Source organism: Monomorium pharaonis, chromosome 5, assembly GCF_013373865.1.
Source record: "Monomorium pharaonis isolate MP-MQ-018 chromosome 5, ASM1337386v2, whole genome shotgun sequence".
NCBI lineage: Eukaryota > Metazoa > Arthropoda > Insecta > Hymenoptera > Formicidae > Monomorium > Monomorium pharaonis.
Window position 1 is genome coordinate 28,974,066 of NC_050471.1, and position 27,557 is coordinate 29,001,622.

General features: G+C 31.7%; 4 protein-coding genes across 6 annotated transcripts; 2 read left to right on the forward strand and 2 right to left on the reverse strand.

Moving 5' to 3' along the window:
* Window positions 1-92: 92 nt before the first annotated feature.
* LOC105831439 (zinc finger protein 83) lies at window positions 93-4,927 on the forward strand. The gene is made up of 7 exons (XM_012671566.3): window positions 93-306; window positions 644-901; window positions 1,031-1,395; window positions 1,776-2,121; window positions 2,673-2,840; window positions 3,086-3,253; window positions 3,341-4,927. Exons 2-7 carry the CDS (start codon window positions 694-696, stop codon window positions 4,324-4,326), a joined length of 2,241 nt encoding a protein of 746 aa, XP_012527020.2. The 5' UTR covers window positions 93-306; window positions 644-693; the 3' UTR covers window positions 4,327-4,927.
* A 105-nt stretch (window positions 4,928-5,032) lies between these two features.
* Window positions 5,033-15,985, reverse strand: LOC105831442. 3 transcript variants are annotated; one of them, XM_012671570.3, is made up of 5 exons: window positions 14,664-15,973; window positions 7,647-7,875; window positions 6,946-7,257; window positions 6,337-6,576; window positions 5,033-5,797 (listed from the first exon to the last, which is right to left on the reverse strand). In XM_012671570.3, the coding sequence occupies exons 2-5, from the start codon at window positions 7,872-7,874 to the stop codon at window positions 5,579-5,581; spliced, it is 999 nt and encodes a 332-aa protein (XP_012527024.1). In that variant the 5' UTR covers window position 7,875; window positions 14,664-15,973; the 3' UTR covers window positions 5,033-5,578. The 3 variants fall into 3 exon arrangements, with proteins under 3 accessions (XP_012527024.1, XP_028048283.1, XP_012527025.1); XM_012671571.3 differs by having other exon boundaries at window positions 5,660-5,808; window positions 14,664-15,985; XM_028192482.2 differs by lacking the exon at window positions 14,664-15,973 and having other exon boundaries at window positions 7,647-8,587.
* A 5,623-nt stretch (window positions 15,986-21,608) lies between these two features.
* On the reverse strand, window positions 21,609-25,078 carry LOC105831443 (U4/U6 small nuclear ribonucleoprotein Prp31). Its single transcript, XM_012671572.3, has 9 exons — window positions 24,527-25,078; window positions 24,146-24,343; window positions 23,865-24,069; window positions 23,417-23,586; window positions 23,176-23,333; window positions 22,784-23,074; window positions 22,474-22,698; window positions 22,262-22,362; window positions 21,609-22,174 (listed from the first exon to the last, which is right to left on the reverse strand). Exons 1-9 carry the CDS (start codon window positions 24,642-24,644, stop codon window positions 22,048-22,050), a joined length of 1,593 nt encoding a protein of 530 aa, XP_012527026.1. The 5' UTR covers window positions 24,645-25,078; the 3' UTR covers window positions 21,609-22,047.
* Window positions 25,079-25,422: 344 nt separating this feature from the next.
* LOC105831438 (thioredoxin domain-containing protein 15) lies at window positions 25,423-27,125 on the forward strand. The gene is made up of 4 exons (XM_012671565.3): window positions 25,423-25,727; window positions 25,899-26,128; window positions 26,213-26,439; window positions 26,644-27,125. Exons 1-4 carry the CDS (start codon window positions 25,673-25,675, stop codon window positions 26,996-26,998), a joined length of 867 nt encoding a protein of 288 aa, XP_012527019.1. The 5' UTR covers window positions 25,423-25,672; the 3' UTR covers window positions 26,999-27,125.
* Window positions 27,126-27,557: the final 432 nt, after the last annotated feature.

Here is a 27,557-nt window from a genome sequence, read left to right on the forward strand (position 1 = left end):
CTCTCGTGAAAGAGAGGAAGAGAGAGAGAGAGAGAAAAGTTCTTCAAACATTTGTAAATGGCGTCTGTTATTTTGAGAGTCTCCGTGTTAGAGAGAAAGAGAGCAAAAGAGAGAGAGAGAGAAAAAGTTTGGTTGTGCAAGAGAAGTTCAACTGAAGGGAAGGGAAAAAAGTCTGTTTTTGAGGGGAAGAGAGATGAGTTGAATGAAACAAAGTTATGAACATAAACGAGTGGTGTTCGTTATTTATTACTGTTCAACGAAAAGTATGATATGATTGCGATGTATCTCACATATGTGAATACAAATGTAAGTAGATACGTAAATGAGATGTAAACAAACTGCAGACGCATTCGTAATTGGCTGTTGCTAAATAAATTGTCGGCCTTCGGAAGATAATTTAAAAAACGCAGCGACACAATTATTTAATTGTTAACTCATCCATTCACGCCGTCAAACAATACACTCCAGTTTTATTTTTACCTTGAATAAAATGCAGACTGGAGTGTTTGGATAAACCTATGAAATTATTATATGAATTAGATTTATTAGATGATTAGATTGTTATGCACTCATTAGCTCACTGTCATTAAACCATATTCTACCATGTGTAAATCACTATATTAATTATATATTTCTCGCTTAGATTTATACTACAAGCAAAAATTATAAGTCCTGAATACACAATGCAGAAGAATGGAAGAATGGAATATGACATTCCACAAGGAGTTCAGAAGATGCACAACAGTGAGCGAAAAGTGTCCAAATTGCGGGCAGCTCGCGAACGAGTCTTTTTCAAGACTCGTGAAAGATAGCTGTGGTCATACCAAGTGCCGAATGTGTTTGCTATACGAGGAGCATGGATGCAAGATCTGCCAGACTGAGCACTGTGTTCAAGGAGAAGGTATTTACAGAATTATTTAAGTAAGTGAGGCTCTTAAGCTTCATCCTTGCTAAACTCCTTTTCAGTCTGGCTTTATCTAATTCCAGCTATCTTTTTTCATATTACATGCATTGTAATAAAAATTTTCAGAAGAGTCGCATGTGGCAAACAAAGAACTGAAGGAGACACGTAAGGGATCATCCGGCCAGGAGATTGTGCTGCCGTTGGAATTGGTCATCCACAAGGATTCTAAGTCCAAGGAAGATTATCCGATCGATTCAAACTCCGCTAAAAGCGAATCGCCGAATCACTATGAGAACACCACTTTCGAAAACAATGAAGAGACCTATGAGTCCACGGCAAGTGGATCCTCAACCACGACTAATAACGATTCTAACAAGTCGTACATTCCGAGAATAGAGCCTTACAATGTAGTGTTGAATATTCAGAATCATTTGAGAAACGACAGCGATCGCGATTTGAAGGATCCGCAGAAGAATCCACATGTAAAAAATGTAAAAATTTAATCTTTTAATATTTATAATTATGTTGTATATTTTATTTTTATATTGCAAAAATATACGAATTGTGTATCATAATTATATAATTATATTACGTAATAATACATATTATATATTGAAATTACATTATACAAGATTTATTATATTTGTTCTATCGACATAAAGATTTTATAAATTATTCTATGTTATATATAAAGTAAAAAAAGATTATTAAAAATATAGTAATATAAATATATAGCAGTAATAATATATATATATATATATATATATATATATATATATATAAAAATTATTAGATTAAGAAATAATTATTGATATGACAAAGTAGAATCATAATTATTTGCAAATTGATAGATATATTTGTTTTTTTACAGAATAGTCAACCGAAAGCGAAAATCAATAAAGAGGCCGCGGAGAAGAGCAAAAACGTCAAATGTAATCGTAGTCACATAACAATAGTGCCAGGCGTCCCAGAGAGATACAAGTGCAATGTATGCGGTAAGATCTTCCGCAACAAGAAGGGCAAATGCTATCACGACGCCTGTGTGACGGGTGTCAGACCCTATCAGTGTACCCTTTGTGACAAAAGCTTCGTCAAACGTTCTCACTTCGAGTATCATGAGAGAGTTCACATAGGATATAAGCCATACAAGTGCAACCTCTGCGAAAAGGCCTTCCCTCAGCAAAATAAGCTCAATAGACATATGTTTTCTCACAGCAGTAAGTATACTTTATAATTGTCTAACTAATTATAGTATATTAATATTGATAAATTAATTTCAACTAAAATAAATAAAATTTTTTATAGTTATAAAATAATGATAATTATCCTCTAGAAATACTATCTTGAATAATGATTTTTTCAAAAATTAATTTCATAGATTTGTTAAGTTTTTCATCCTAACAAAAGAAAACATTTTCTTTAAATAAATTTTTAATTTTTAAATAAATTTTAAAAACCAAAGTTATTTTTTGAAAAATGTTGCACCTATGTTTGATCATGAATATATGCATTTTTTAGCTTTCATGAGAAATACGCTGTCAAGTGTGAAAAAAAAAATGAAAAAATGTTCCAAAATGTAACTGAATATGTTCACAATGTCTACCATTAGTTTTCAGGCATTTATCGTGGAAAATAAATGAAGACCAAATTTCATCAATGAATTCACTATTAAAATTTCTATTTTTAAAACATAGTTATTCGAGGTAATATCTCAGATGATACTATGCGAATCCTTATGTATATTAACATAACTGTAATTACATCTTAGAGGAGAAGCAGTTTGTATGTTCCGAATGCAATAAACGATATAGCAAGAAGGATGATTTGAAGAATCATTTAAACGTACACAATGCGACAACTGTGTATAAATGCAAATCCTGCGACAAGTCCTTTCGCATGTTAACCAATCTGAAACGCCACATGCAAACACATACGAGTAAGTATTAGAAAAATCTTTTTTTTTTTTTAATTTTGATCATTTCAATCATTATTTGAAAACTATTTTTTTATTTTTCAAAATCATTATAAATTATTTTATAAAGAACACAATAACTCAATATGATCCTGAAATTTATGTTTAAACTTAAAATTTTATTAAACGTCTACTAGGATAAAATCTCTTATCTAATCTCTTTAATTTTCTCAAACAATTTATGAATGATAACGATGAATGCTTGTTAGATGAACGGCCACATAGATGTGATCAGTGCGACAAGAGTTTCAAAGACAAATCTTTGTTAATACGACACAAAAGGACCCACGGAAAGGAAAGACCGTTCTCTTGCGCTCACTGTAACAAGGTTTTCCTGTCGAAGAGCGAATTGAGGCGACACTTAACTGTTCATTCAGGTGCGTAATATATTTATTATTACACCATTTTTACACCGTGACAAAGTTTCGAATTCGCAAGTTTGTAAGTTTACTCGTTAATTGCAGACGAAAAACCGTTTTCTTGCGAGTACTGCCAAACACTGTTTAGACGTAAGGACAACTTGAATCGACACATCCGGCACCATCATAACGAGGACTTCAATTGCGAGATACGCAAAACGGTCGTCAAAACGGACCAAGTCTGTTCGGCAAAGAGCAGCAGTCAGCAACGACCGCAGAAGCAGAAATCGAAAAGAGCACAGCCGAAGAGCGGAGGCACTGCAACGTTCGCGAGCTCTCGTGAACAGATTAACTCGCGGCTCGACTCCATGGGCAACATCACACCTGTGATAAGAGTTACCGGCGAAGTGAGCAACGCGGTGCCGGTGATCAACGGGCCCATCAACATCAGGCGGCTGGAGGACAGGACCGACAGGAAGATATTCACGTACACGGAGCCAATTCCAATCGCCGAGGCGGTGGAGCTTAACTGTCGGATCGAGGAGAAGCTGTATCCGCAGAGCGTCAGTAGTCACAATTATTACTTCGTACACAGCTATCTTAAAGACAAAAACTCCAAGGTGAACTCATATCCGAACAATAAGCTGGCATCGCAAGAAAAAGATGATTTTGCGGCGGCTTCGTCCTCGCAAACCGGGGCGGCACTGACAACGGATTCGAGTGATTCCACAGCTGATGTCTACGAGGAGAGGATCGTAAGATGCGAAGAACAGAACAGTCAGGATGAACAGAATGAGAAAAGGGATGAAGGGAATCATGAGGAAAGAAAGAATTTCAAAGATCCTGAGGATCGTGAAGATTCATACGCCGTTTCTTACCGAGAATCTAATTGCGTTTCTACGATCAAGAAACATATTACGCAGCAGTCGGAGAGATGTCCGAGCAAAAATGTCTCGGCGAACGATGACTATTTGGACGCGACGAATCATCACATGATATCGTCAAAAGATTCTCAGAACAACTGCGGAAAGAAGCAAAGCGCGGACATACACTGGAGACGCAGAATTACGGAGACGCTGAAGCCGTGCTGATCCCACGCGAATCGCGTGTACCTTCGGGTACTACAATCAGAACGTCTGAAAAAACATAGCAACACCAAATATATACAATACAGTGTTTTTAGTAAGAAAAATATCGCGGCGAGGAAACTAGGATCCTTTTGCTTGCTAGCCAACTGCTCTTCCAATTGAACTATCCAAGTTCACTCTGATACTTTTCTCGTTTATCTATTTTTATTTTACAGAATATAATACGGTACTTTTTGATTGAATAAAACAATTTAATGCTAGGGTAAGTTTAGAGCAATGTGTGGTATTTCACTTAATGGTAGAATATATGAGATGTGTGTTGTGTAACAGTGAAAAAAAAACCATATAAAACTTAATAGTAAATCATGTAAATCTCTGTCTCTTGTAAACTTTTTATACGAAATTAACTGACTGAAACAAGTTGTCACTTTTTCTACTTTTTTAAATAAAAATTATATTGACTTAAAAATTATTGCAAATATACATAGATACAGTTTACAATCTGCAGTGGAATGGCTTGCGCAGTAAGACTGATTATAAAATATTGATTATGTATACAATGATTGAAGATTGAACGAGAAAAATAAATAACATGTTGAAACTACAGATGCAATTAAAAATAACGTAAACAATTTATTGGCCATCCTCTTTCTCGTTTCTTAATGTCAATTTATGCTATAAATAAAGGCAAATTTATTATATCGTTTTATATAATTATTACTGATGGTTTATTTACAATAATTAAATTACTTTCACAATAATTGTATCGCGAATTAAATTATCCTTGCATCAGCCTTATATATAAATAATGATTAATAAGAAGATGTAATTATTGGCGCGTCTTAATTCAACAAGATTTATTCTTGTCTCTTAGCACTAATTCTTACTGATTACGAACGTTGCTGAAAAAATTTTACAAAATAAAAATTTAGAGAATAAAAAACTTTTGACGAAAACAAATTTGTTATTATGTATATTAATAACGCCTTTAAATGTATACGTTATAAAACTCGTCCCGTTTTTCAATTAATTTTTCTTTTTTTACTTTTTTGTTTATAATTCTTATATATAAAAATATAACAATATAAAAGTCACTAATGATTCAACAAACATATTTAAGCATATCAAGTTACAAAACAAGTATCGAAGATGTAAAAAGGGGTGCCTATTTTTAAAAAATTATTAATCCTGGGATTTATAGATAATTAAAGGGACGGAATTTAAGTAAAGTGAAGAATTCGCGAATCTAAAGATTCTATTCGTATTCCTCTTCATTGGGTCGGACTTGAACTTGAGGAAACCGTCTGAGAACCTGGTGCTGCTGCTGCGGCCGTCTGTGCTGAAGGGGAATATTGACTTCTTCGGGGCTGCGGAATACTTGATTCACCGGGAAACGGAATTGTGGGAGTCCTGTGGGCTGTGGACGGGCCGACGAGGGGATGCTGTTCAAACTTGGCTGTGAGCCTACAAGGACCTGTACAAAACCTGACCCATTAACGTATCAATATACGGTCGTTTAAAGAGGATCATACAATTTTCGCGTGAGCAGAAGCAGTAAACAAAATATCTACCAATATAATTTATCGATGGCTCAGAGGAAGGTTTATCCAATTTCGCGAATAACACAAAAAACTCTAATTAAAAATTGCTATTAATAGGCTTCTAATTTTCAAAATTCTACAAATTTAAAATTAAAAAATTTTGAAACTTTGTTGCTCGAAAATTTAAAGATGCAGTAAAACAAAAAAGTGCAAAAATATTTCAAAATCTAAAAGTTCAAAAATACTAAATTATTATATAATTATTAAAATTATAAGTTATTAAAAATTTCGAAAGTTTATATATACTTAATTATTGTTATGCACATTCTATTAAACTACTATTAGATTGCGTAAAATAGGATTGGCTTTAAGAGAATCAAAGATTTTGAAGCCGAGAAATTGTAGTTTCTAATATATAGCTTCTAATTATAAATAATTGGAATAATCGTTAGGTGAAGGACGATGATCACACCTGCGGAGAGGGACGACGCAGCGGGGCGGGCGTAGGAGTGATCTGATAATCACCAACCTCCCTCTCGTCTGTGTAGATATCAGAGGGGTAATACCTCTCGCTGTATCTCAAAGTTACATTGGGCTTGGTCTCAGCTTCTTGAAGATTCAACGGCTTATACAAGTACTCGTTGACGAAATGATACTGTGAGCTCTTCTGACAGCTGATGTCACCGCTGGGTGGCATGCAGATTAGATGTACCTGACGCAATAAAATATATTTTAATTTCTGTAAATAATATTTTTCTTAGTAAGATCTAATAATAAATAAAGTTGCGTAAATTAATATTTTTCAATTAAATTAAATTAAAATTTAATTTTTAAAAACATTATTTATATTTTAAATTAGAATATCGTAATTTTTAATTAGATTATGTTAACTAACAAATTAATTATAAAATACAAATCACCAAATAAATAATTATTTTACTTGTAAATTAATTTTACATGAAATAACAATATTGTTTTTTATATTAAGAAAAATTAAGGATAAAATCAAATCGAAAATTAATATGAAATCGAAGAATAAGATCAAAGTAGAAAATTTAAAGAAGTTGATCACTTCACTGACCTGGTGGAAAGTAAAGCCCTCGGGACAGATCCACGAGTGCCTGGCGTTATCCTGACAATAATGGAAGACCTCGCAGTTGAGATCCTCGTCAGCGTAGTAGCCGGTCTGCTTGTTGACACAATCGAATCTGCTTTGAGGTAGAAGAAGGCTGAGACGATCGGGCTCTTCCTTCTCCTCCTCGAGTTCCTCCGGGGTGGGTTCTCTATTGGGGCCTAATTGGGACTGTCCGCGACCAGAAGTGCGCGGTGGACCAACACGGATGGCCTGAGTGTAATCGCGATCTATCGGTGACGACGTTGGCTTGCGATATAACTGCAACATGCAATTATGTAATGTAACACATATATTATATTTGCTACAACAACAACGTAACTTCAAAATTATTATATGTACATACATTGGTTGTACATTTTTAACTAATTGTTTCCGCGAAAACGAGAAAATTTTGTGATAAGAATTTATTACACTTTTCAAAAATGCCGACAATTGTCCACATCTTTTTTTTTTTTTAAGAATTCTTTATATACGTGAATTCCAAAATATTTCTAAGATTTCTCGTTCTATAATTTTCAAAAAAAAATTTATAAAATCTAACGAAATTTGAGATACTTTTGAGAAATTTTTATAAAATATGAAAAATACTTAATTATAAGATATTACGAGAACATACAGATAAATATCTATTTGTTTCCAAAACTAACCGGTTGTTGATTAGGATTCCTATAGATTGGCGTCGGCGACGGCGTGGGAGTCACTGCATTATCCTCGTAACTATTATCGCGGAATCCCTGGGCCGAGCTTAAGCCGGGCGTGTATAGTGGTCCTAAGCTACTTGGCTTCCCGGGAAACGAAACAGCTCTGGTTTCTAAATCGTAGGAATTCTGCGCCGCGATGGCGGTGGTGAACAATCCCAGGAACACCCAATACATCCTGCAAAAATACGAAAAATGACGCCCGCAATTCAGTTTCGCGAAGAAAGCAAAGTCTTCGGTGTCCTAAATAAATAGAGAAACTATTTATCAGAAAAGATTATTTATCGTTTTAATTTTATATTAAACATTTTAGTTATTAATTTTTTTTTATCTTTATAAAATGTTGTGTTTCGTAGCTTTTATAAAAATGAGAGTTAGCAGAAAAAATGTTCTCAATCCTGCAAAATTGTATCGATTCATAACGCGTCCAAATTTTCCCGCAAGAACTTGAACTGGAACGAGATCAAAGCGGCATTATAAATATTGCACTTTCGATTTTGTGGTCTTTTTTTTTATACAAACGGCTGCATTTTGAAGATATCGATGGCCAAGATCACTTTCTCCCGTTCACGTGCGTGCGTGCGTACGTGCGTACGAATTTAATGGACGTCGATTTGCGAGAAAGTACGCAGCAGCGATTTCTCAAATAAATATTCTTTTGCTGCTGCAATGGCACTGGTGTACGATTACAATCCAATTCATATCTCACTTCACCAGGGTCATTGCCCCGAGAGAATCGTATTTATCACGGAATTTTTCTTTCATAAAAACGATCCTTCGAAAATAAAATAAAAAACTGCACTTTAAGATCGTTTGATAAGTTCTTATTTTCAAAATATTCGTGTGAAACTTGCTACAAAAAAATATAATAAAAAAATATTAACATAAATAATATATTACATATATAAATATTATATATATAAAGTGCTTAAAGAAACTAAAACTGTAACAAACTCTAATAAAAAAATCTAATAACACTTTTCTTATCCGATCAATCTGAATAAAATTAATGCAGTCAATTTCGAGAGATGAAATTTAAATGGTACATTTTTTTTTCTTCTGGATCAGGATGTGACAATTTGCCTTTCGTATTTGCAATCGTCTCGTTATTCTCAATTTTAACCGTAAAAGTAGAAACGTTTAAGTTAAATGATGCTTGAATTTCCAGATAACACAATTAAACTAATAACATTTTTTTATGCACGTGCACGGCTATGAAATGTAAAACAAGTACTTGACTGACCAGTTGCATAATCTTGTATCTCTCTTTGACATTTCAACTGTATTCGACATTTTCACTCTCTTTTATTTATAACATAAGTTTTTATATAATGTGTTTCTACTTTTTACCTTTTAAAAAAAAAATTGAAAAATTCTCCAACTACGAGGTAAACATATTAAATTCAAGAAGCTAAATTAGAATATTCAGAGCTGCGAGAGAAACGTGAAGATAACATAAATAAGAGGCGAGAGGGAGATTTCTAAAAATTTAAGAGCTGAAAGATCTAAGGATTGATTGACAACAGGGAGACAACACAAGATTTAACAACTCGTCAGGGTGTTAAACGTTCAATGACGCGGACAAAAATTTCTGATATCATTTATTATCTTCTCTCGTTTTCTTGTCACTCAGCTCGAGCACCAAGGCAATTAGAAACTAGCTTTCGAGGTGCATGTATGCCACATGCCACGTTCGAGAATTATTATGGAAAGCACTCGAGCCCGTCGTTGAGCACGTCATCGTCATGACCGAAATGGCTTTAACCGATCGTGAAACCGCCGTCCGAGTTTTGCCCACACATAGAAAGTAACACGCTTTCCTCGCACTTGCTCCCTAAGATCGATTCTCTCACTGCTCCTATTTAAGCTTCATCGCCAATCGCGCGTTCGCCACCGAGCGAATTTCCTTTCGCCTTGAAATCGCTTTCAGATAAACTTTTTTTTGTTTACGAACCTGTAAATATATATATTCGTAAAACGTAAGTTGAATTCGGTCCACGTTGTCTTATTTTGAGAAATGATAAATTAATTCGAGTATCGCGATTTCAAACCGTGATCGAACCAGAACGAATAAAAGGAAAATCGCTAAAAAATATAATAAAAAATTACAAAGATGACAAGTTATATCTACTTAATTTCAGATGAGAAGTACAAAAAAGGAAGGCAAGTCCACCTTAACAGCGATAGATTTGTTACGCTCGTGACGCAATATGAATATCTTGACTCGGCAAATATTTAATGCAATGTAAGTCTTGACTTGGCAAATATTTAACAAATTATCCACGCATATTCACATAGTTTTAATAACAACTTTTGTAATCAATTTAAAATTGATTGTAATTAAAAAATTCATTTATAAAATATATATATTTCAAAAAATAATAAAATAAAATAAAAATGAAGATTGATTCACACGATATAAATAACATTTCGCAAAGGAATAAGAATAAAAACTGCACGCGTCATATTACGTAGATAAAATCACGTTTTCAATTGTCACAGAAACAATAATTCGACGGAGAACAAAGTTACAAGCGCGACGAAAGGGCAACATTAGTTACATAAGAAATATAGGTCAAAGGTAAGTCACCATTTTCCACGAGTAATAAGACACCTTGCATAACGCCGATTTTTGCGAACTCGGACTCGTCGTTTGCTTCATCAGATTTAAGATTAATATCATGTGATGAATAGGTTACAACTCGTCATTACGTAGATAAATCATTCAAACTAATTAGACCTTAGTATATTAAACAAACAACATTTTGATTTCTATAAATATATAAGTTACAAAATACCTATTAAGTGAATTTTAAAAACAATAATTATATGTGTTTAAAGAAACTCAATTGAACTTTAACAAGGCGACTCTGTGTTCTATGGTGACATTGCGATTCGTCATGTTAGTTTAGAGTAATTTTCTGTAAGTGATATAAAGGGATATTAAATTATGTAATGCGAATGTTATATAAATGAGAATTAAATAATCGGAATAAGTCTACGAGGCAAAGTACACTTGGCTTTTCCATTGGTAACGGTTTTACTTTTTCCTTTTCTTTTTTTATTAAATTTACAAATTATATAAATTAATTAGATTTCTTAAATAGATTTTTTAATGTGTTATGTTATGAAAAGGCATTTCTTTCTTCATAATTATTAATGATTTTTAATGTGTAAAATTTAAAAGTGCATTGCACTTACATTAAAGGAAAAGTTACACTATTAACACTCCTCGCTGTTTTAATCGCATCAGAAAAATTTCACCATTCAAAATTCTTAATATCGTTTAAAAGTGTTTTAATATTATTTAATTAATAAAAAAAATTAGCATTAACTAATTAAAAATCACTGGCGCAATGAAATGAAAAACTGAAGGAAAGCGGGAGGAAATATGTGTGCGCGTGTGCGTTTGCGTGTTTAAAGAAAATTCCGTAACGGTCTTTTCCTAGCCATGTTCGCTCGCCAGATTAAAATCCGAGCAAAGTGAAAGTGAGAGGAGTTGTGTGTAAAAATGGCATGTAACGCGTTCGACGAGCCACACGAGACATAATATTACATCAAAGTTCAGTTCACATCTCCGTAAACGGCACAATGGTTGGAACGATGCCGAAGATTACGAAACAGACATCAATTTTTATACAATTCATCAAGGTCATGGTCAATCTGTGCACAGACGTAATTAAATTAGAATTTCCTCCACCGGCTAAATACCTTTCTCTAAAAACAAAGCTAAAGATATCCCTTATAAAAATGCAATACTGAACAACAATATTAAATTTATTACTTATTTTGAGTATTAAACAGCAATACTTTTAATACTTAAAATAAGTAATTAATACTGGCCAATTCAATACTGTCCAGAGTATTATATTTTATAAGGGATGGAAAAATTGAAAGAGAATTAGAACAGAATCATCTTTATTAAACGTGTTTTCACGATTTTATTCTTGTATTAGGTTAATACAAGACTTTAATATCAGTCTCTACAATATTACGACAAAAAAATTGCATAGATAAAATTATTGAGGTACCAACAGGTGTACATCAGAATTTTAGAATTTTAATTTTAATGCCAAAATTTTCTGCGCTATACGGAAAGGAGGTACCTGTTTTTAAAAAGTTTTATAAATTCTGAAAAAGTTTAAAGTACTTTTTAGAAATTGTTTAAAATGAAAAATCTTAGAATATTTCAGAATTTACCTAATACAACAAATTTTAAGAAAATAAACAGACTTTCTCGATATTTTTAAAATTCTCCAAATTCATATAAAAATTCTCAAACTATAAATTTTTAGACACTTTAGCGAAACCGTTTCGTTTGCGTACATATAAGAACAATAAATATGCATAAGTTCAGTTCTCCGTCAGAAGATCTGACCGTCACGTTAATTTTATTTTTTTTTCCTTCGGCGTTTAATGACCGAACGTCGATTCTAGTTAATCGTTTTTGCTCGTTTCGATCGGTTTCTCCAATTTCGTCATTAAGAAAATGTCGAAGACTTTCTCCGCCAAGCGGATCGGATGATTATTACTATTGATATAATCTCCGGCAATACGATGCGTAATAATCTTTTTAACAAAGTCCCCATGACATATTCGCACGTGCATAAATGTATAATATACCAGAAGGGCGTTCTCCTCGTGGCAACCGACTTCCCGCCTGCCGTGCAAAGAAAGCAATATATTGCATAATGGAAAAAGAGATAGTTGTCCGGTAACTATCAAACGCGACTGTATAGTGTAATACGCATAACTCGACCGGTCGGTTTTAAGGAAACCTCAAATAGCCAGCCGCCGCGGGCAACATTTTTCCGTAATTTCTCGCTAAATACGATACGCCAATCGAGCCGCCTCTCATCGCCATTAATCCTGCCTCTTTATCGAAATAACATTGACTATATAACATTGACACAATGTTCTGTTACAAAATTTTTATTTGGAAGATCTTTAATAGTCACCATATATCACTGTAAAAAATTTTTGTAAAATTACAAATATAATAGTAGGTAATTTTGAGACCAACTATAATAGTTGTAAATTTACTTTTGTTTATAATTTTGCAGTGTACAAGTAAAAAGAATTTAATTTGTCATTTTGTTTACAGTGTACACACAAGTGTAAAAAACAAATTAAGAAATTATTGAAAAATTTATTATACAAAATTACATACATAAGAAAATTTACAACTATTATAGTTGGTCTCAAAATTACCCACTTTTTTACATTTATATTTTTATATTATACAGTTATAGTTATAATTCTACAAAAATTTTTTACAGTGAACAAGTTTTAATGATAAAATAACATTTATTGTTTCGTTGTAAAAATAGATTTTCTTTTAATTAAAAATAACATAGGTTTTAATATATTAATATTTATAATATTTTAAAAAAATAATTTTGTCTGTTAGCTTTTCATCAAACTGGGGCTCAAACTAGGACTATGAATGTAAAGAGTGAAAAAACCCACCAAAAAGGGAAAACAAAAAAAAATTTTTTAAGAGAAAGAGAGATTCAATAAAGTTAAAAATTAACAGAACAGGAAACGTAGACATTTAATTAGCTATCATATATTCGATATCATTATTATTAACTTCATGAATGTATGATACAATTTAAAAAAAACACAATTTTTTTAGCATTGCGTGGGTGACATAATTTTAAATATCATTAGTACAGATTCTTGTTTTACGTTTAACGTGATTTGTAAGAAGAAATTTTATCAGTTTTATACGAGAAGGAAAAAAAAAGGGAAATATGGGCGCATTCGAACGTGCGCAATGGCGTGTTACAGAAGTACTTTCTCTATAGCAACATTGTTTCAAGTCGCTCATGTGTCGGGGGACCTCAGGAGCTCGCCAACCCCAAGAATTTTATAAAATTAGCTCGGTCACGCACGGTGGAACTGGAATTATGACACGTGCCTAGTGAGCAGTCAACGAGAGAGAGAAAGAACCGGTTAGGCGCGAAATCATTTGGTTGCGAGATAAGGAAGTCGCGCATTTAAATCGCGTTTATCTCGATAGCGCAGTCATTAACCCTAGCGTACCGATTGCATTCTTAAACGTTAATCAAGGATTAAATTTCGTTACGCGAAATTTTTCGAATTTAAAATATTTTTTTTTAATGGAAGAAAACTTTGTTACCTGAGATAATTTACGAACAAAAAATTAGTATTCGGATGAAAATCATTAATATTCTATTGCAGAATAATGCAGATTTGTATTCTAGTAACTTTTATATTTCATTAAAATATCAATTTAGAAAAAAAAACGATTTAAAGAATGTTTATCTAGAAATTAATATAAAGACAATTATGTTAAATAACAATTTGACACATAAATAAGAGTTATGATATTTTGCTTTACTCAATTACATCATTCAGCAAACTCTGATTAAATTATCTACTAACAAAAATCAATTATTAATTATTTAAATATGGTAAAATACAAATAGTTTAAGTTCTTTAATATATATTATAATAAATATAATAATATGATAAAAAGAAATATTTTGAAATAATTATTCTTACAATAAAATAAATAAAAATATATTTATAAATAGATAAAGTTTGTATGTTGTATTTTAATAAGTTACTACAAAAATCTAACCAAAATAAATTTTAATAAGTATGAATCTGTGTAAAAATAATATATGCATCAAAAACAATAAAATTTATTTTCATATTTGCACAACTGCAATTTATATTAAAACATAATTTTAGTCTATCAAAAACCTTACAAAAGTATTATTATATTAATAAATTAGAAAATTAATATTAAATACAATAGTGTAAAAAATTATTACTATTACATGGTACTATTAACAAAAAAAGTTAATAAATCCAAAATGCTTTTTTTTGCTCTGGATTGACACAGTACGACGATATATGGCTAGAGTCCTTCAGTCCAAACATATTTCATTAAACATTAGCGTTGGGATTTCACTGGTTTTAAGGTCCACTTACCTGTCACTGACGAAAATACTAGGACAGTTAAGACAGGATAAGACGGACAAAATACTGCGAGAGATCAACAACACACGCGTGCTTTATCTCGGCCAGCCGGCATGTCACTCTCTTATATAGCGTATTCCGCTGAAAGTTGCCTCCACCAGATCAAGTGGATTCGGTCCTCCTCAAGTAGTGGGAGACTCATCGCGCTCCTTCTGCAGGATGCACCTGTTCGGAAGTCCTTTTCATTGACTTTATTAAAATAATACAATAAACTTGTAATTGCAGTTGATGTTTCTATGCTTGAGGATTAATGGCATTTCATTGGCATCGATCGGCGGATTTTGATAAAGGTAAGAAAATTGTCGGAGATAAAAATTCAAATTTATAAAATCAAGTAACTGCATTTTGTTTTTAAATTCGATATGGAAATAAGTGATTAAGTAATAAGTCAACAATTAACATGACTAATTAATGCCTCAAGCTTGATTAGCTACATCGATTTCAAGCCTAACAAAACGTTGTTTTGAGGTTTAAAAGCGTAAAAAATAAATTAAAAGATTAAATAATATCATAATTTCCAATTTTTAAGAATTTTTTAATTGAAAATGTTGTAGAACTAATATGGTATTATATTAATAAAATTTATTCTAACATAATTAGGAGAACGAGAATATTTTCTCGATTATAATTAGTCTAAAAGAATCGAAGCAAATTATAAAGGCTCACTTAATTAAGCGGACATTTCGTATATTCTCCTACGTCATCGAAAATAAGAATCTTCGCCGTCGTTCCTCATCTTTCACGTTCAAAATATTAAAAGGAAAGAAAGGGAAACCACGCGGGCGCAGCCACGTGTGAAGCCCGTGATATTAAAAATTTTACAGCGCAATTCCGAGGAAAGCATAATTGTAGATCGTAAAATTGTTGAGGAAGTGAGATGCAGTCTCCGATACATCGCACGGGCGGGATAGAATCAAGATCATCTTGATTTAAACGCGAGACGGACGATAGAATAGATGGGAATGCATAATTTAGCATGAAACCCTCATCAATCTGATCTGTCGATCATTCCGGAAGATCAGTCCGCGGATCCGTTGGCAGAAAGCGAATCACGCCCTTTCCTGCATCTTTTTTTTTTCTTTCACTTTCCACTATTCAGCCATCCGGCTTGTAGATAAATAAGTAGATAAGTCAGGCTATTGCTCCGCAGCATCCTATTTACTCTCAATTAAAATAATGACGTACGTAATTAATATAAAAAGCAAAATGTAATTTGATTTAATAAAAGATGTATGGGTACATTTTTTAAAAACTTCCAATGCTCGATTGGATAAAAATAAACACCCTTCGAAAATCACAAAAGTATTAAAAGAATTTTAGTAATAATAATCAAGTTTGTGGGGAATAATTTAAATGTTTGTTTAATGTAACCAATGAAAAAATATCGAGATACACTTTTTAAAATGTTTAACCTGTTCTTTTTTGTAAATTTACTTTATGTTGACACTTTTCTATTTCATTTTTTCTGTTCTTTCAATTATTTTCTTTTTGTATTCTTTTATTTCTGTGAAAAGGACGATAAAAATCGGAAAAGTCATCATCATTAAAAAACGGTGAAACTTCGAGCCAAGGTAATCATAATCACTCTTTTCTTTCTGAGTTTACGAAGTAATCCTCAGTAAAAATTATTTCTTTATTATGAAAGTGTCGCGTTTCTCATTCTTGAAATAACGAGAAAATAGACGTTTTCAAAAAAATAAGGCACAAAATTGAATTCTTTAAAGTTTAAGTGTTCTTTCTTTCGTTTAAGTTTCTTTCATTTGAGTATAAAGTAAATTCCAATGAGATCGTAAATCAATAAACGAATCGGTCATTAACAATTAATGCGAAATGAGGACAATCTGATATCAAAATACACGTTCTAGCTATATATGATAAACTTAGACACTAAGACAATTTCTTGCTCCTTTCTTACATGAGAAATGATAAAAATTTAAATAACATTCCCATAGCACAATTCATTGACAATACATTGATTATGTTGTGATACAATGTCCGATATAAAATTAATATATTACATATAAATTAAATGCAAATGCATTGCATATATCGTAAAGATGTCAATTTTAGATAAAAACTGAAGTATTATTTTCTGTCGGGAGATGTTATTATTGATTATACACATAATCAGTAGAAACTGCCTCTTACACAATAAATTAATATTAAACGATTGAATAATTTATATATTAACATCCTGGTACTTTTGTTTCCCTGAAACTTCTGTATTTTAGATATTTAAAATTTAAGCCTTCATGGGCACACCTTCGAAAAATTACGTGTTGATTACACCGGGATATAACAAACGTTCACGTTCTTGCCGCATTGACAATTTTTGTTACTTTGACAAAAAAACTGAATAAACTTGAAATATTGTTCTTGAAATATTCTAAAATAGTAAATGTAAAAACTTAATTTTAACGTGAGAAAAAAAATTCGTTTAATTTTCAAATAATGACTCAGATACAAAGCGTCAAACTTTTTTGGAAATCTACTAGACTCTAAGGTGACCACAAAGGATTAATAACAATTTAATAATGTTCAATAACAATTAATCCAATAGTATATTTTAACACAGAAATATTAATAAATGAAAAACATAATTTTTGTTAATGTCAGAAAACAATCACATGTTGGCTCAAAATTTTCAATAAAAAGTGCAAAATGTCTACTCTGTAAGTGCGAATCAATGTTGCGGAACCAATATTGCCCCAATGACTTGTGCTACTAGTATTAGCCGTCAAACACAAGTGAGATAAAATATTTGCGATACAAAGTTATTTATAGATATAATATCAATAGTGTCTAGCTATTCATGGTAGACGAAAAAAAACATTCTTGTTTTAAAAATGTTTTTATTTTCGGAATGTTAGATATTGAAATTATATAATGTTAAACAGACATAACTTCCTTACATAAAGAAATTTTATATAATTTTATCAAAAAAATATATTCAATAATAATTTTCATGAGTTAAGAGGAAACAATGCTGGATAGAAAATAATATTTTCAAACTAAGAATTAGAATTTTTTAATATTGTTATTACCAAGATAATATTGTATTGAAATTATTAAATTCTATAAAAATTAAATTATGCAAGTAGATTATCATTGTTTCAAAATTATATTCTTGTTTATATATGAAACAATAATCGTTAAATAGAATATATTGATTTTAAGTTTATATTAGTTTATATTAGTTTTGTTAGTTTTGATTGAAATTACTAACGTTTTTTTTCAGTAGTGAGTATTGAGGCTTAGATTTTACTCAATCAAATATTGGCTAGTAAAGTGACTGGAACTCTGAATGAAACCGTGAGCTTCTTTATGTACATGTAATGTCCAATATTTCCACTTCAATGGTCAGCGTTCTCCAACAATTGCGAATAAATAAATATTTACATATGTTTCTCAGGTCCGTTAATGTAAATATAAGCTTTCGTGAGAATTGAAATCGCATTAATCATATATCAAACTTTCCTGAGATGAAACATATAAATAATCAAATAGCAATATCAGAGCCTCTTTCTTATTCTTTTTATGAGAAATTCTCTGGCAAAATTTTTTTTAGAATTATATAATTCTTCATATAACTTTTCAAATTTGTATAATAATGTTATAACTTTATTATAATTTTTGGGACTTTTTATACAAATTGAAATTTTTTTTAATGCTGAAAAAAATTTACACCTTTTCTAAAATTCTTTATATATGTATATAAATTCTAAAATGTTTTATCTATAATTGTGTATGTGTATTGTTCATTCTAGATCTAATAAAAATCTAAATTGGTTCAAATATAGATCTCTAGGAAATGCAAACTTTTTAATTTTCTTCTAACATTCACGAATTTTGATCTAATTTCACATTTATGTTGACAAATTTTAAAAACATAAATACTGTTTAATTATTTTGACATAACTGCTAGAAGTGACTGACAACTAAAGAGGGAGAAGGGGTTTTATCCCAAATTATATAAAGAATCTCACAGTTTCGCTCGCCTCATTAATCGGCAACGCACAGCCAAGGAAACATAAGTAAAGGTCGAAAGTATTACTGTAACTATAGACTGTAAATATCGCACCGCGCAGACATTTACACTTGCCGGTTTGTACTGACCTGAATATCTTAGTTTAAATTTTTAAAGATAAATCATTCTTTGTTTTACATTAATTAAAATATATTCAACAAGAGAATGCAGCTGCGATTAACAGCGTCAGTTAATCGGTAACATTATTGTATTGTCAATTTTATTTATATCTCGGAATGTCATTGAAACTTGAAAACAATTTTAAGAAAATTGAAATCTTTAAAATTTTACTGTTTTTCCCATTTTAAATCCTTTCAATTCTAGAATTACAAAGATATTTGGGAAGGAGTAAGATATTTTACTCCTTCCCAAATAAAATAACCAAATTTTTGCATTAGTTATGTAAAACGATTGATCTTTTTTCTCGCTTATCGCCACGTAAAACTTGTCACTTAATTGACACACCTTCGTTCGAGCGTTACGTCCTGATTAAAATTTCATACATCGGTTGGGCGACGTAACTTTCTCGCCCCGCCCGACAGGTTTTACTTCCGCATTTGTAAAATACTGTAATATAATATTTCTTTGTTCCGCCTGTTATACAAATTTATTTCGCAGTGTAAACTTATAAACTTAAAAGTTTCATTAGCGCAATCGTTCGTAGTTTGTGTAGCGGCACAGTAATATAAAATTATATGCAAATATCTCATCTTTAAGAAAAGTTATTAGTATTGTGATTTCTTGTATGTACGTAAAACGATTGTCCTGCAATTTGTTTTGCTTAATTTAGAGAAAAAATTTGTTTTTTAATTTAAAACAAAGTGTTAAAGAAATTCAAAATTATTTTTGTCAAATGGTTTCTTACACATAAAAAATGCAAAGCGTCCAAAAATATTTCTAATATTTTGAAGATAACCAAAAATATTTAAATTCTTGTAAAATTAATATAAATAATGATAATAACAGTATTCAATTTAAAAATTTGCATGTATCATTATTTATGTATGAACCATTATTATATAATGCAATACAAATAAGAAGATTAATTATTAATTAAGATTAACTCAATGTTGTTATGAGACGCTATGGTTTTATTATAGATATTAGCAATTCATTACTATATCAGTGAAAAGAACGACCTTCGTCTGACGAAAGAAAGTCCGATCCGCTTCCATAAAATTTCAATAAATCGGCCGCCAAACAGTGCGTTGAATTCAACGGGAAAAAGAGATCGAAAGTTGGTGGTTCTCCACCCACGGAGAAACTCACCACTGACACGCTTTGTTTAATTTGCTCCGATAGTATCGACAATGGACGCCAATTATTCTGGAAGGAAAGTAATAAACACTTTGTCTCCCCACCTTCCCCTCCATTCTTCTGTTGTCTCACACACATTACAATTAGCAGTAGAGATGAATGAATCAACAATTTAGCACGGTTTAAGCCATTGGTTCGTTAACTAAGAATTTGATCCTAATGTTAAAATCTTCACTTCTTAATTCTTTCAAAAATCGTTAAATATGAAGCATAGATATTATCTACGAAATCATTATTTATTAAAATACTAATGTAAGATATTAATGTAATATATCTTATGTTATTAAAAATATATAAAATAATATATTAATCATACGAAAATATTATAATGTATTATAAATATTTCATATAGTTGGCAATAGAATTCTCTATTTTTATAATTTGCTTAGATACTTTAAGAAAAGAAAAATAAATTAATATATCTTTTATATAAAAGTAAAATTAAGATACTTTATATAAACTAAGTTAAAACAGTTCGACAAAATGATCTATGAGGAGAATGGCCGAAAAAACTCGAAATATCCTGAAATTGCTATCATTATTCGAAGAACGATTCCAATAGAGAAGTGGACATTCGGTGCTGCACGTTCAGATGCGTAAAAGAAACACTTTCACCGAGCATTTGGGCCCGACGGAGAAAGTTTCTTCAATCTCCGTTACGTCTTTGTTAATAAAAAAATTTGACTAAAAAAAATGGAAACTAAAATTTTGAATCAAACCGATACGTGACCTTCTAGAGTAGCACTTTTGTGTCTCCCTTATAACCCTGCCACTGCTATTTAATTATTTTTTCTATTCTAAAATTGACGTTTCTGGCAAGATAAAAATGCGTTATTTAAGGATGTATGTGTCAAAGTATTGGCAAAAGTTTTTAAATTAAAATTTTAAATTTTCATAAATTGTTCTATTATTATTAGGTTTGCAAATTTAATCTTTAACTCAATATTCTTGATTGAAATGTTAAAATTACTGGAATTTAGAATATATTTTGGATAAATTTAATATTTGATCATAATACTTATAATAAATTTGGGATATATAAACTTGTATGAAATATTTGAATAAATAACATTTAATTTAAATATATGTTTCTATGTGTCCATTTATATAAACCAATTTTACATATTTAAAACGTATTGCATAAACGACGCATGTCATTAATATGAAACAGTGTTCAAGTGTTTAAGTATTGGAGAACTCGTATGCAAGATGTAGTTTCCTAATTTTTATTGGCTAGTCTTGAAAATGTCATATTTGATTTATATTTTCTGTGCATGTCATAGAAAAATAAAAAAAATTTTGTTACTCTATGATTTATTTTTTTATACTATATAAAAAAAATAGAAATCGCGAATCAAATATACATTTATATAAATATACCTTTATAAATTTATTTTACTCATTACTAGTTATTCATATATAATTATTTAAAAAATTTCCTAAAAAATAATAATAAAACTTTATTTTTTATAATTATATACAGATTACTTTATAAAGATAAATATATTAATTTTATATTTATACATCTCTCTCTATCTCTTTTTCTTTCCCTATTTATCTATCTATGTATTAATTTATGTACCTCTATTTTATTTCTATTTTTCATTGCCATTTTCTAATTTTCTCAATAATAATATAAAGGAATTCACCGACAATTCATGCGACAAAACAATGATACGAGTCGAAACATTTTTTTTTATAATGAATCTTCAATTATCATTGAATAATAATATTGATGTGAAATCGACTATTTTCAAATCAGTGTAATAATAAATGTAATGGAGTTTTCGACCGGACAAAACCGAGTTGGGTTAACCGATTTAAGGTTCTTATTCTTCTAGAACTGGCCAATCACAGTTATTCCATTCTTCAGAAGAATGGCTGTGATTGGCTTTATGACGTCATTAATCGCTCTTGAAGCCATTAACCCAAGACCGGTCGAAAACGCTAGTTTCTATTCAACGTAAGCAAATTATTCAAAAAATTCAATCTCTAACTCAGTGATAAGCGATGAACACACTGCATTGTGGACTCGTAATCATTTACAAAATTGCAGGTACATTTTTTACTTGATGGGTGTAGCCGGTTATTATCCATCCTCATTTCAATTACTGGAATTCTGGTCAATATAAATCAAACAACTTTAATACTTACAGTCAAACATTGAATATATAATTTCCTGTGCTTATTTACAATTTATATTTACGTTTTTTTCACTTTTAAGAAACCAGCTGTGTTGGAAAAGTACTTCGCATTTGCCTCGTTCACCTTTTTCTCTGCAGCTTGCGGATTGACGATTTCAAGACCCTGCAAACACAGAGGCAATCGTAAGAAAAATAAAACAAAATAAAAATTATTTTTCACGCGCACAATTAACATTTGTAATAATCGTACAAAAATAGAAAAACATAGACATACTTGTAAAGGAGTGAAAGCCACGCTAGAAGCAGTACCAGACACTTGCTTCTTGACCGTGGTGCTACCTCCCCATTGCTGTTGCTTTTGCAGATTTTTCTGAAGTGCCTTGGATATTCTGACCTTCGTTTTTTCGTCGATCTGTGGTAGCCTAATTCGACCAGTGCCGGCCTTGCCGATCGTCCCTCGCGAATAGCCGAGGTCCTCTTGGTAAGCGTCGCTTTCGATCTGCAAGCACAATTATTAATTAACACATATTCTCCAATTATTTTTAATAAGTTGCGAACTTTCTAAATCATCATGTATAACTCACATCTGCAAAGTTCATCCTATTGGCGTGCTTTCTGAATTCTGTAATGGCGTATCGTTCTTTCATTTTTCGGACGCGCTTGCCACCGCGCTTCTTTCGACCGGGATCGATCGGTTTCGGCAGCGGCTTCACGAACTTAACGGGCGGTGGCTCCTGCAGCTTGTCCAGCTTCTTCTCGATCTCTTCACGCAGCATCTGGCCGATATGACCATCCGTGCTTTCGTGGCAAGAGTCCACTCGCGCCGCCAACATGCTCTTTGACGCTACCAGTCTCGCCGCTTTCCTCCGTAAATCCTACAACGTTGTGAACATCACGTCTGTCGTTACAATATTTCAGTTACAATTTATTATTTTCATTATATGTATACTTTGTTGTAAAAAAAAAGATAACTTACAGGAGGAGTTTCTTGTACGATGTCAGAGTAGTATATAAATCCTGTGTGAGGTAAAGTCGTAACTTGTGAAAAGCCAGACAGCGTGGTTTTTTGAGAGCCAAGAACTAAGAGATTACAAGCTGGCATTTTAGAAAGTTTTGTTAGACCTCCTGCGACACCTGAATTTAAAAAATAATATAATAATAATAAAGTATATATATCTACACATAAAGTAAAATAATAATAAAGTATGAAAGCATACCCATAATTTTGGCAGCTGTTGATGCACCGACTATTATCGATAGGTTCGGTGCTATAAACGCCATTCTGCTTTCCACATATTCAAATATCTTTAATTTACAGTTGTTTAATTCTACCGCCATATCGCAAGCTTCACAAATAGCTTCTTTCTCTTCTTCCATTAATAACTGACTACATGTAAAATATAAATTTTGAAAATTAATAATAAATAATTGTATATTTATTAAATTTTATATCAATTATATAACAATCAAAGAGTAATCAATTGAAGAGAATAATCAAATTTCTCTATATCCACAATTAGTTAAAAAATTCATCAATTTTTTAACTTTTTTTTAATTTGTTGTATATTTATCATTTCAGTGAAAATAGTAATCTATATTATAATTTAAAAGTTTTTATAATTAAAAATTTTTTTAATTTGATTTTTAACTATATTGAAATGTTACCCTTGAGTGGTCGATGCTGTCACAGAAACAACCATAATTGTAGCTTGAGTGAGAAACTGCTGTAACGTCTCGTTATTTTTAGCTCTGTCCAGGTCATTGCCTAATTCTCTAACAGTCATTACATATTCTAATGGTCCTACTACCAAAGATTCTAATTCTGGAAATCTTTTCGAGTATTTATCTCTTGTAAATCTGTGTATAATAGCTGAAAAATAAAAAATATATAGTTAATATTGCTTCTTAATAAAATTATTTATAATATAATACTCTATTGATTATACCTATTTCATTGTCAATTTTTACTGCCATATTATTGGCTTCGACTATCAATTGATATTCTGGATCTGCTTCCACAGGTCCTATAATATCAGTTGATTTCCTAGGCACCTTGCCATGTTTCTCAATTTGCAACATGATTTGTTGCAACTGATCCGAATCCCGTAGTTTGGCCAACTCTCGAACAGAGGACACCTTTATCTCTGTACAAAGAAAAAGCAAATTAATTATACTGTACGATAAAATATTACTGTAAATATATCAGTATTTTGGATCGGATATCCATCTAGAGGATTTGAAGAAGAAGAAATGTATCAGTATCAATATTGTGCGAAACAAATGACAAAAATACCAGCTGTTTAATACTGAATGTAAAAGAAACTAACCCTCTTCCAGGACTTTGGGAACCGAATCCGGAATAAATGTTGGCTCTGGCTCCTCCATGAGAGCGTCTCCATCGTCATTCTCCTCGAGATCGGCAAGAAGTTCGTCGGCCAAAGACATTCTTTCTCGTTACGAATTGTTTATTTCTCAGTCGATTGAATTAATGTTTTTCGGTGTGCGTCTCTCTCGCCGCTTCTCGAACGAAAAAACAATTTTTGTTGTTGGTTAGGTATGTGCTTGGTATGCCCTCAGCTTGCTCCGTGTAATTTGGAAACCCTTTCTCTTATATTCTTCCTTCTCTTGCTTCTTTAAATAACATTTCCTATTTGCTTTAAGAAGTTCCACAATATTCTTAACGAACGAAAACACAAACAAATCTGTTGGGAAGACGCAACGGGAGGCGCCAGAAAATGCTCATCAAATCAAACCATCGACCATGTGAGTATGTGACCATCACCAGAAAATGCCGGAAGCCGGAAGCCGGAAGAGAACATTAGATTTTCATGAATTTGAAATACAATCTGTGATTTTTTAGGAAAATTGATTTAGTAAATTAATAAATTAAGTAATATTGCAATTATTTAATCTCTATCTTTTAAAATTAATTTGAAATCTTGAAGCTTTTTTTGCGGATTACAGGTTTCTGTGTTTCTTAAAATTGATCAATTTTTGCTATTAAAACGAGATAAATATATACGGGTGTTAGAGAGAAGGAGAGAGAAAAAACTAAAGCTTTTGAGTTTAAAAAGTGCAAACAATGCGAACATAAGACTGTGTGATAACCAATCAATTTGTCACTTTTTCATAAAAGCGAATCCGTGATTGGTTACTGCGTCGAATTTGTCTCGCATTGCCACTTTCTGTGTGCAAGAGCCATTAATTGAGCTCTTTTGGGTGCAGGCTGGTGCAGCTAGTGCAGAAGTTGCAGCAACTTCACACAGGAGAGATCAGAATCAAATGAGAAAAATCGTTCTAATTTCTTTTAAATGAGCTTAATATTAATGTAATTTGACATACCAAAGAATGTCTGTGAAAAACTTATAGCTAAGCCAATTGTTATACGTTTCTTTCCGTATTCGCGGATTCAACAGAGTCGATTCATCAATTTGATGTAACCAATAAAAGTGGTTTAATGCTAAGCATCAAGGATGAGTTTGCTAAGAATAAGCTTTCTAGGCTTCGTTATGTTTATTCTAATCTTAGGTAAAGAAGTAATTGATTTATTAGATTTTCTATGTATTCCTTATAAAAGAAAGATATTTAAGTAGTCGCCAAACATTGAAATACATTTATACAATAAGTAAAATTTGCATGAATGCTTTATTCCAATCATTTTTGGAGTTAACAAGGATCATTGCATTATCTAACTTACAGGTAGTGTCATGAGCAGCGAAGAGACTGCGAAAGAACTTGCAGAGCAAACAAGCGTACCTGAGGATCCTGCTGTTTTCACTCAAGAGGAAGATAAGGAGGAGATTCACACTGACGAACAGAGCGAATCCACGAAAGTAAATAACAATGTGGCGGCAAATGTCACCGATGTTGTTTCGACTAATATTACCAAAGTTAATTGCTCGTCGGAGAAGATCTATGGGCCTGTTGAGGTTTTGATAAATTTATAAAATAATACTATATATTGATCAGCTTTCAAAATAATAGCTTTCTTATATACATTATCTTTGTTATAGATTGTCAATGCGACAAGACTCATGGAGCTGTTGATCCTAGATCCTGGCCCGTCAAATCGCTCCAGAAATGACAAAGATGGCAAACAGTTACCAGGCATATGCGTTTTAGTGTTATTCTATGCTAGATGGTGCGTATTCAGCAGCCAGGCTGCGCCACATTTTAACGCCATACCTCGCTCGTTTCCACATATCAAAGCTGTGGCCATTGATGCTATAAAACATCAGAGGTAAGCATACGGTGTCGGGGGAAAAATAAAAAAAACATTGGCTTCTTTTTTCTCCTGGAAAATTTCAAATTAGCAGTGTGCTATGAAAAAAAATATAATGTACATAAAATATGTATGTTATTAAAACAATATTATTGAGCATTAAAACTGTATTCCATTGGTCTACTCTCGATTTTTAAATTGTGCTATACATATCACTTTCAGTTTCAATGCTCAGTATGGTATAGTCGGGGTGCCGACGTTGATGTTGGTTCACAACGGCAAGCCCGTCGCCAAGTTTAACGATACGGTTTACACGCTGGAGTCGTTCGCCAAGTTCGTGTCCCATCTGACAAACCTGCAGCCGAACGGCTCGGTGTACGTCACGTCGGCGGATTTCACTGGTCCAGTCTCGAGCACGCCCTCCAACGAGATGGACCACTGCCTGGTGATGTCGTGGGTCTTCATAATTGCCTGCGTGCTGTATTTCACGTCGCGCAGTAGGTGGTGGCAGCAGTTCGTCGAGCTCATTCAGAACACTTGGCGCGAGAGTAATGCGGAGCACGAACACGTCGATTAGGAAGAGCACAAATTTATGATTTATTTTTTTAATGATCAATTATATGTCAAATTATTTATTCATCAGGGTTTTGTAAACATGTACATAAAAGGAGAAAAATAAACGTGTAAATATTTAATAAGGAAAATCCAGAGTTTTAATTAATTACTTTAGTTAATGGGTTAATGCTAACCTAGTAAGAGAGTAAACTAGATATCATTAATACAGTGTTATTACAATAATATTTCATAACATGTAATGTTTTCAAATATATGTTTTTAATATTGTATACAATGTTATTATAAAAACTATTTGAGTAAGACATTAACAATAATGTTTCTGCACTGTGATGTTATAATGTTTAAGAATATTACGTTATGGAATAACAATATAGAAATATTTATAAAATATAATGTCATAAATCCACATAAAATCAATGTTTTAAAAGATTAATATTTTTTGCATTTTGGAAAATTAAATTAATTGCTTGCTTAAATTATCACTAAGAATTTCTTTATTTTTAAATATATATTTAGGCAATAAAGCATACATTTATTGCAGAGATAGATCGGTTTTACTT

Excerpts from the sequence above, each read along its gene's own strand:
- LOC105831439 (XM_012671566.3), top strand. The coding sequence starts at position 694 with ATGGAAGAATGGAATATGACATTCCACAAGGAGTTCAGAAGATGCACA. Across the intron at positions 902-1,030 it reads GCACTGTGTTCAAGGAGAAG|AAGAGTCGCATGTGGCAAAC; the intron begins GTATTTACAGAA and ends AAAAATTTTCAG. Across the intron at positions 3,254-3,340 it reads ACACTTAACTGTTCATTCAG|ACGAAAAACCGTTTTCTTGC; the intron begins GTGCGTAATATA and ends CGTTAATTGCAG.
- LOC105831442 (XM_012671570.3), bottom strand. The coding sequence starts at position 7,874 with ATGTATTGGGTGTTCCTGGGATTGTTCACCACCGCCATCGCGGCGCAG. Across the intron at positions 7,258-7,646 it reads GGAATCCTAATCAACAACCG|TTATATCGCAAGCCAACGTC; the intron begins GTTAGTTTTGGA and ends TGCATGTTGCAG. Across the intron at positions 6,577-6,945 it reads AGGGCTTTACTTTCCACCAG|GTACATCTAATCTGCATGCC; the intron begins GTCAGTGAAGTG and ends TTATTGCGTCAG.
- LOC105831443 (XM_012671572.3), bottom strand. The coding sequence starts at position 24,644 with ATGTCTTTGGCCGACGAACTTCTTGCCGATCTCGAGGAGAATGACGAT. Across the intron at positions 23,075-23,175 it reads TCGTACAAGAAACTCCTCCT|GATTTACGGAGGAAAGCGGC; the intron begins GTAAGTTATCTT and ends ACAACGTTGTAG. Across the intron at positions 22,363-22,473 it reads TGGCTTTCACTCCTTTACAA|GGTCTTGAAATCGTCAATCC; the intron begins GTATGTCTATGT and ends CTGTGTTTGCAG.
- LOC105831438 (XM_012671565.3), top strand. The coding sequence starts at position 25,673 with ATGAGTTTGCTAAGAATAAGCTTTCTAGGCTTCGTTATGTTTATTCTA. Across the intron at positions 25,728-25,898 it reads TATGTTTATTCTAATCTTAG|GTAGTGTCATGAGCAGCGAA; the intron begins GTAAAGAAGTAA and ends TCTAACTTACAG. Across the intron at positions 26,440-26,643 it reads GATGCTATAAAACATCAGAG|TTTCAATGCTCAGTATGGTA; the intron begins GTAAGCATACGG and ends TATCACTTTCAG.